Here is a 9010-nt window from a genome sequence, read left to right as displayed (position 1 = left end):
GTCAGGTGAAAAACCTTTAAACACAAACAAACACCATGTTAAGAAAATGAAACAAGATAAACATACAAATTCTTTATATAACCAGAAATAAACCCTGTAAATAAGCAGCAAATAATTAATCCCAAATAAATAAGTTAAACCGTATACAGCTATCACCTTCAAACATTTGATTTAACCTTATGATTCTAAGATTTTAACTTTGCAATAAATCAGCTCTCCAGGATAAATCCAAATATGTGATACTTTAAACTGCATTTAACCATAAAATATTTTAATTTCATTCATTTAACGTGATCCCAACCATATTACCCAAGTGCTCACCACCAGCAGTGCAACAAGCTCACCGGCTGCATCTCCCCCGAAAGCCCAGCTCTGCACAAACAAATCTTGGTAATCTGGTCCAAATCTCAGTCACCTCTCATGCTGCGTGCTCCCACTGCTGCTCTGTAGTGATTGTGAGTGTGTGTGTGACTCCAAACCCAGCTAATTAACCAACCACCCTCACCTGGTGCACTCAGCCTGCTGCATTCAGCTGCGAGAGGCACTCGACCTGGTGTATCCAGGCTGGAGGGGCGTGGCCCACAGTTCAGCTCCACAATGACAATCTACATGACTGTAATAACTACAGGTGTAAATCACTAGTTTCATCAGGATACAATATTTTATTGATTCTTTGGACAATGATACAATATATGCTGATATCGCAAAGACTGCCACAATACAATTTCTATTGATTTGATTCAAGGGCCTGTGATCAATATGAGACAATATATCTGCCCATTTAACACAATCAGTTACAGAAGAAGCTGTAACCACTTTCTTTTCTGTTTGTGGCCATTCAAAAAATGAAACAACACATAAAAACCACCTTGAGATGGGAATACTCTTAGCCCTACTCAGGGGTGCTCAGCCCTCATGGGTAGGACCACAACCATCTTTGAACTCAGCCTTTAGTTTGATCTTAACTATACACCTCTGAAGTTTTATGACTATATCCTGCAAGGTTCTATCCACAGACAGACAGGAAGATAAACACCTGACAAAGTACTCAAAACTGCTTCTGTGTTAGTTACAGCTACTAAAGGTGTCTCCAGGACCACAGTTTGCCATGATGACACACACGCGTGCACACACACACACACACACACACACACACACACACACACACACACACACACACACACACACAGAGACTCACACAGTGAAAACAATACCTGCTGATGCTGTCACAATTGTAAGTGCAGTAAATATTACTTTAAACCAACTCTACTAAGACACATGAAACCCTGCCCTGCAGACTTCAAGCCTGTCCACTCTCTCTTGCCCAGAGACTCTCTCTCCTGCAAATAGAAGCCTTGCTTATCTTCTGAGGAAGGGTCTGGACTGCCAGAGCTGCAATGAAGTAGATACGCCTCACAGCCAGTGGAAGTTCTGTGGCAGATCAGAGACGGAGCGAACTTGGATTTGGTGGAATTAGAGGGTTAGAATAACAACTTCAGCTTCCCAGTGACAAAAACAAGCACTTAGAGTGGATGTAACTTTGACATTCGGAGTTGCCCCAAGGAATTGCGATGCGGCCATTGCAGTTGAGGAGATCTATTGAAATGATTCCAAAACCTTTGGTAAGTATGACCAATTACACACCAAAACATGTAAATATAGGGCCCAGGTTTTGAAAATACCAGGAAAACCACAGCACAGGTACTTGTGTCATTGTAGCTTGTTTGGTTCATATCCGTAAAATTCAGCAGAGCCCTTTTCTACAATACTTTTTGTCGCATTTTTTTTTAGCTGTAATCACTGCTGTCTGCGTCAGTCTACAGCATTTGGTTCTCTCTGACCTGCTCTGATTACAGACATGTTTGAGGTAGCCACAGCACTTTGATTGCTCAGTTCAAGTACCTTTGGGTCTTGTCCAGGAGTGAGGGTAAAATGGAGCGTGAGATCAACAGGCAGACTGGTGCAGTGTCAGCAGTAATGTGGGCATTGTACTGCACTGTGACGGTGGAGCTGTGACTACTGTCTTTAGATCACATAATGAGCAAGCACTGGTTCACACTACAATCGTTGTAATGTGTGTTGGTGTTTAAAACAAGATTAAGTGGTGGAAACGGAGCAACACAATACACTCTGTTGTGTCAGCATGTTCAAATTCCATCTCAAACGGTTAGATTAGTTTTCCAAACCTAAGCAGTTCTTCAGATGAACAGGAATGAACAAAAGGATTTTTGATTCAAAAAATTTGCAAATTCCTGCAGATATCTGGAAGAGATTTGAGGCTGTGCTTAGTTTCAATCCAGAACCAGATGCGAGTCCCACTCTGTCATGATAAAAACAATTAAAAAGTTAGAGTGAAATGGTTCAACAAAATCATTAAGAATGTAATAAATCTGATTAAATATTGCAATGGATACGCTGTAAGCATCATAGTTTTAGCTAACTTCCTGTCCATTTTGCAGTTAGCAGTCCACCCCCTCTTCTCTACATCAAACAAACAAAGAAATTTCCCCATTTGTGGGACAAATAAAGGAATTCTGATTCTGATTCTGAATTCTTATCCCCACCCTTGCATGGCCCCTCTCTTTTTTTCGAGGCAGCTCTCTTTGCCTCTTTCTCTTCTTCAAGTGTTTTTCATCGCTTGACCTGTCTGGTAGTATAAGCCGTCACCGGAAGCGCTGCAATTGGTAGCTTTCCCTGTTCCACCACTGTCGGCGTAGTTATCAGAACAGGAGGATCCAGTTCTCTGTCCTGATTGGATGTGGGGAGGGATACCAGAAAATGTCTTTTCTCCATTACTGAATGAGCAGGAGGAGAAGTGACATCAGTTACTGACCAAATGCTCTCTAACAGTGATTATTGTTGGAATATAGAGCTATTTCACACTTATTTGAATAAAAATATATCACTTACAGCAACTTTAATCTGCATCAACTGTTAATATTGTCTGTGGACCTGAGACATCATCAACAGAGTCTTCAGCAGCACCTGCATCCACTGCCAGGTAGAAACAGTGCTGGGCTGTTGTCTGAGAGGGAGTAACATAAAGAGACACACAGACACACACAGCACAAACACACATGATGTTGAGCATGACTCACTCCAAACAGACACATCCGTATCCATGGGCAGACTCACACAGACAGCAGACAGTGTGTGTGGTGAGGCAGCGACCCAGGAAGCAGCTCTCCACTCGGCTCCCAGCAGCGTGCTTCTGTGTCAGCACTCTGTGGCCGAGGGCAGGACGGGAGATTGTATCCGTGCCAAGCTAGACGGTGCTGAAGTCAGACATGACAATAAGAACAGATTTATGTCTGAGTGTGTATTTGAAGAGATTTTCTTCTCTAATCACAGCAGTGATTTGACCATGAGTTTTTCTTCATGATTCCAAGGTCAGCAGAGACAGTGTCCTCATCTGTTTTGAGGACATATGTGCAATTTCAAAAGAGAATATATGACATGCAAGCGCATTTATTGATTTATATGTTAACCTACACTAAAGCTACAGCAAGGCTGTCACAATCATGAAATTTAGGTGACAATTATTGTACAAATATATTTGATTAATGGTGTAATTGTTGAGGTGTCTGCTGTTAGATGCAGCATATTTATACAAATGGTTTGTATTAAGAGAATATATTGGAATGTTAGTTGATGTTTGGGCCTTCCTGACTTAGAGGTTATTTGGTTAGGGGTACCAGAATGCAGACATGATGGTACTGCTGTCAAGACAACATATACCAAATGTTAGGTCAGCAGAGTCATGGAAGTCCTGGGTCAGAGGTGAAGAGACATGGTGGGGCATCCTAAAAGAGGTGCCTCTATTCTTATCTGTCCCTCTCTTAATGTAAACCATATGTGGTAACTAAGTTTTTGACCGGAACAAGCTCGGTATATAAGGAGCTGTCTGCATATGTTCGTCAGAGCTTCATTATTCGGCTGGAGGCTCTCCAAGTAACATGTTACTTGTTTACGATACTGAACTTATTGTAATAAATTTGTTATACAACTAAGACAGTGTCGGCAGAGTTTTTCTTCAAACATCTTCATCAGCATCGCCACAGAATATACGACATTGTCTGTTTCTATTCATTTTATGCCATGCGATGTGATGCTGTTGTGTTTGGCTTTGCAGCTAGGCTTAAATCCATGTTGTTAATTTCAGTTCAGCTGCTCATTGAAACACCGTAGCAGTTGGCAGAAGAGAGTCAATTAATGTTCAAGCAGTTGGCATGCATGCACGTACTTAAGAAATGTTTGTTTATACAGATGTTTATTTCAAATAGATTGTTCTAAAATGGTTGTGTAAGCCTTTCTAATGTAACGATAAATTGGTTAAAGACAAGTTTTTATTGCAGATGGATGCTTGGTTTTATATTCAAAAGTTAACATGCGGTGGGGCCAAAGACCATTGGCACTAACTTGAATGATCTTGGCCATATATGTCAAATCAGAGCCACTCAGAGGGCAAAGGTCATGTTGGCAGACCCTCATCACCCTTATCACCTCATTTGCATTCTTTTTATGGTAACATCTCTAACATTAGCCAGGTATCCATCCAAATCTAGTGCAAAATGTAACCAAATTTACAGAAAATCAAAGAAAATGAGAATTACTGCATTTTCATCCACTTTGTGGTTTAATTCTCCAGGTGGGTGCCTTTAAACCACTGCAGAAGAAGAGAGCACAACAACATGACATTATTAAAAGGGCATCAGTTAAACGTGTGTGTGGAAAACATGGCGCCAACATGACATGTTTATAATAATAAAGAGACAATAATAAAGAGAGAAAGAATAAAATAACAATTTGAATAAAAAAAATATAATAAAAATTTTAGAATAAAGATAAACATACTATATACAGTAACTGTCCTTGTGTGTACAGTACACAATGATAAGGCCAAGCAAGCTACAACTACAAGTGTTTTTCTTTTTTTTGTTATAGATGGGAACAGACTGGCTGATAGGAACTGAAGTCAAGAGTTTATTTAGCAGAAGATTATGAGATGATTATGTAGTGTTTCATGCAACAGTAATAGGGAGTTTTGGGTTAAATGTGGCTATCAATAATAATTAATGATTATTAGAGATAATCATTAATTATGATTAATAATAATAATACCTCATTGGAACCACCCTTGAAGAAGGGAAAAGATAGCCAATTCACCAAATCAGTCTAATAAAAAGGTACTAAACTGTCGGTATGTAACTCTGAATAATAGTAAACCTCATAACTACCACCACAATTACCATAACAGCTGTAATGGTTGAAGGATTTTGGAGTTCTTGACAGAGTAGAGGATGGCAACAGTCACTCTTGTACAATATTAAATAGACAGCATGAAGGTTCAAAAGCCTTTTATTTAACATAAAGATGAAAACACACAATCTAACTAACATGTACTATATACAGGTGTGTGTGTGTGTGTGTGTGTGTGTGTGTGTGTGTGTGTGTGTGTGTGTGTGTGTGTGTGTGTGAAGAACAAAAGCAAAAAGGTGGCTAGGGTTCAAAGTTCCACGCCGTACAAAGGAAGACTACAAACAAAATGGCTGATCAAAAGGGGCCCAGTTCAACATTAACATTCTTTAAAGAAAAGGTGCTGGTGGTTCCTTGGCTGATGAGCCAAGCAGGAGAAGGTTGTAATCCCAATGTTGACCAATGCTGTTCTTGCTGTGCAAGATCTGATGAAAGACAGCAGGTGGAGGAAACTGGTCACTCCTTACCTTTGCAGGGATAGCAGCTCGGTGCTAACTTGCTTGGTGTTCCTCAGATTGTGTAGTTAGCTGGTAAGCTTTGCGTTGCAGCTTCTGGCACTAACTAAGCTGGAATACTAGCAGGACCTCATGTCGCTGCTGTGAGAAGTTCTTTGGACCTGCTGGAAATGCAGAGAGAGAGGTGGAGAAGAGCAAGAACAAGGGAAGGAGCTGGAGTTTTGACTATCTGGTCAGTGGATTTGAATTTGCACCTAGGTGTGAAGACTGGGGATTTCTGGGAAACTGAGTTCCGTTCAGAGTCCATTTTAAAATCCACAGTGAACGACTTCATCTGTGGGTCCCAACAATTAGATGAACATTTATTGGCCATCACTGCTCCTCTCTTCTCCTTTGCTTGTTGCTGAAGTCAACTTTCCCCTGACCTCAAGTTGGTAAGATTCCTTTCCCAGCTGTCACTCTGCTATCTGTCGCTCCTCATCTCCCAGAGCGCATTGGAAATGAATGAGTACATGTCTCTTTTTGTCTCTTGCTGTCAGCGCCAGTGTGTGTGCATGTTTAGATGAGGTTAAATGAGTAATCAAACTCATGGTAAACACCCTTATTCTATTCTCAGGATTGGGTAAGGCTCCACCCTGCTAGGGTAAATGGAAACATCTTCCAAATGCCAAAGTAAAGGTTGATGATCCTGAAACTACACTTGCATGGGCTGAATAGGGTGTGTGTGCATGTATGTGTGTGTGTGTGTGTGTGTGTGTGTGTGTGTGTGTGTCTGTGTCTGTGTTTAGCAGTATGACCCTGGCAGTGAGCAGAGTTATTTTTGGAAATGTTCCTTCTTCTCCCAACAGACAAACATGAACACAAGTGTTGTTTCAGGATCATCAAGCTTTACCTTTAGCATTTAGAAGCTACTACCAGAGGAATACACACACGACTTCTGCAGTGCATCAGTAAAACTGTCATTCTTAACAGTACTAACCCACAAACTGAGGGTAACATCTGGGGAATGGGCTCACTGGCAAAGTGAAAGTCCTTAATCTTACATAAATGTACCCCAGCTTTTGGCTTAAGACCCAGAGGTAAATAAATAAACCACATATTTTCTGCTTAGTATGAAAATGTTGTATACCAGGACAAAAATAAAATTGTACACCCAGATGGCCGCTTGTTACTATTAATGGACTTCTCAGGACTGTGATTGTGAATACCAATAACAATCCAACATTCTTTCACACAGTTTTCTCACACCTTGTACAAAAGGTAATCAAACTCCCCCACCGCAATGGTACATTCCGGGGGATGGGCCATTTTCACCTGCAGTGCACCCAATTAGTCCACCTGTTATCACCTATACAGTTGGTCCTCTCCCACACAGCCCGTCCTTTATCCTTCAGCACGGTGTGCGTAAGGTTATGAATTGGTGTTCTTGATGTGATATTTGCTATAGGTTTGTACACATTATGGGAGCTGGTGTTGGTTCACTGGGTGCTCTACGGGTTTGATGATTTATGTTTGATTATGATGCATTCATGGTGGTTTTCTAACGAGCACTTTGTTTATAGTGAGAAATATATTTTTACAATTATGAAGTTTCTGTCGAAGTTTCCAGCCTGAATTTGGTAATCATTATTTGTTTATATCCTTTATAGAAACCACACACCTATTACGCTTTCAATTACAAGCAACAATAAAGAGTTGGATTAAACCTGAACTACTGACTCATGATTCTGATCGATCATCTGTGGTGGGTTCGTTTCCCCACACCGGCAACAGTCAAGACAGGATAGCCACAGTCACCTATTCCTTTACTTCACACCTTATGGAACTTTTTGACTCAGTAATCATAGGGACACTCACAATAATACAATCATTAATCCAAATCTAGACAAGATCCCAACTCTCCCAAAATTCATCCTGATATTATTTCAGACAATGCATCGGTCGACTTCCACCTAGTGCATGAAAGACCTGACCCCTCCAAGTAGGTGGCGATTCAACACCTCACTCTTAACAGACAAAAATTTAAACAAATTTCTTTCCAGAGAGTATGACTCTCCAGAAACATCATCTCCACTGTGGGAAGTGGAAGGACATATCTCATTCTACACACAAGAAGAGGAAAGAACAAGATATGTAGCAAGAACTTTGTTACCATGGGGTTTTGGTCAAGACCAAAAAAGCAGAGATCGGAGGCTGGAAATCAGGTTTAAAGGAATTTATTTACAGGACAGAATTCTCAAGGAAATATTGGACGAGGCAGGCAGGCTGGGTTGTCTGGTGGCAGCACGGGGGGAACTCAGGTGAGCCAGTGGAGCAGGAAGCAGAATGGAGAGGTGCTGGAGGTTCTGCACATGAGGGAAACAAAACATGAGCATGAGACATAGCCCAAACAGGGAAACACACTGGAGCATAGGCACGAGAGAAAGCTCAACACTAGAAAATACTTTGAAGAAAGCTAAGCACAATAGCAAGTGGCACTGATACAATCACCGTACGGGACAGAACAATCTGGCACCGGAGTGGAGACATTTTTGTTCTCTTTTTAACATTATTGTCTTGGTCTACTTTGCCTTTCTCTCTCTCTCTCTCTCTCTCTCTCTCACACACACACACACACACACACACACACACACATATAATATACTGTACATACACATAGACACTACTACACATCATGGATATACATGTGTTACCATTTTCCTTTGTCTGTTTCTATGTATTGTGTGTCTACGACGCTACCACCCATTGACCCAAGAAGACACATACACACACGCCCACAAACACACTTTGTTGTGCCATGTCTGTACAAAATGATGATGAAAATGTGATGACTGTAATATAAATGAATCTTAACATTAGTTCATGCAGGACACAGAAGTCATACGCCCCCCAGCTGTAGCCAGCTGAGATGCCGCCAATAGGAGCATTGCTAACAGTTGTTTTTTGAAGGTTTTATGCTCTTGGTTTTTAAAGATTAGGTCTAAGGAATTTAAAATGGCAAACATCAAAGCTGTCATAAGCAGTCACTACCTGGACTCAGTATGGTGCTTTACATCAGCTGACAAGGAGGGCAGCACAATACGCCTCCCGCTGTGAAAATGTCACAGATGATTACTTTGTGTAATCTGTGTTTTGTTTCCATGACAGTGTGGGTCAGTGTAAGGAGGTGGACAATGCTGCAAGGACACGGCAGGTCCCAATGTCTCCGTCTGATTTCCTGGACAAACTGATGGGGAGAACATCTGGATATGATGCCAGGATAAGACCCAACTTTAAAGGTATCTGTCTGGCTATTTATG

The 9010-nt window shown here is 41.1% G+C and overlaps 1 protein-coding gene across 3 annotated transcripts in view; it reads left to right on the top strand.

Moving 5' to 3' along the window:
* The first annotated feature begins 8910 nt into the window (after positions 1-8910).
* glra3 (glycine receptor, alpha 3) overlaps positions 8911-9010 on the top strand; it is a 41221-nt gene continuing 41121 nt past the window's right edge. For all 3 annotated transcript variants that reach the window (XM_073468949.1, XM_073468956.1, XM_073468941.1), the window contains exon 1: positions 8911-8989. In XM_073468949.1, the coding sequence (XP_073325050.1) occupies positions 8911-8989 (79 nt within the window). The remainder of the gene's footprint in view (positions 8990-9010) is intronic.

Source organism: Pagrus major, chromosome 1 (genome assembly GCF_040436345.1).
Source record: "Pagrus major chromosome 1, Pma_NU_1.0".
NCBI lineage: Eukaryota > Metazoa > Chordata > Actinopteri > Spariformes > Sparidae > Pagrus > Pagrus major.
The sequence above is the reverse complement of the archived record's forward strand: the minus strand, read 5'-3'. Positions and strand labels throughout refer to the sequence as shown.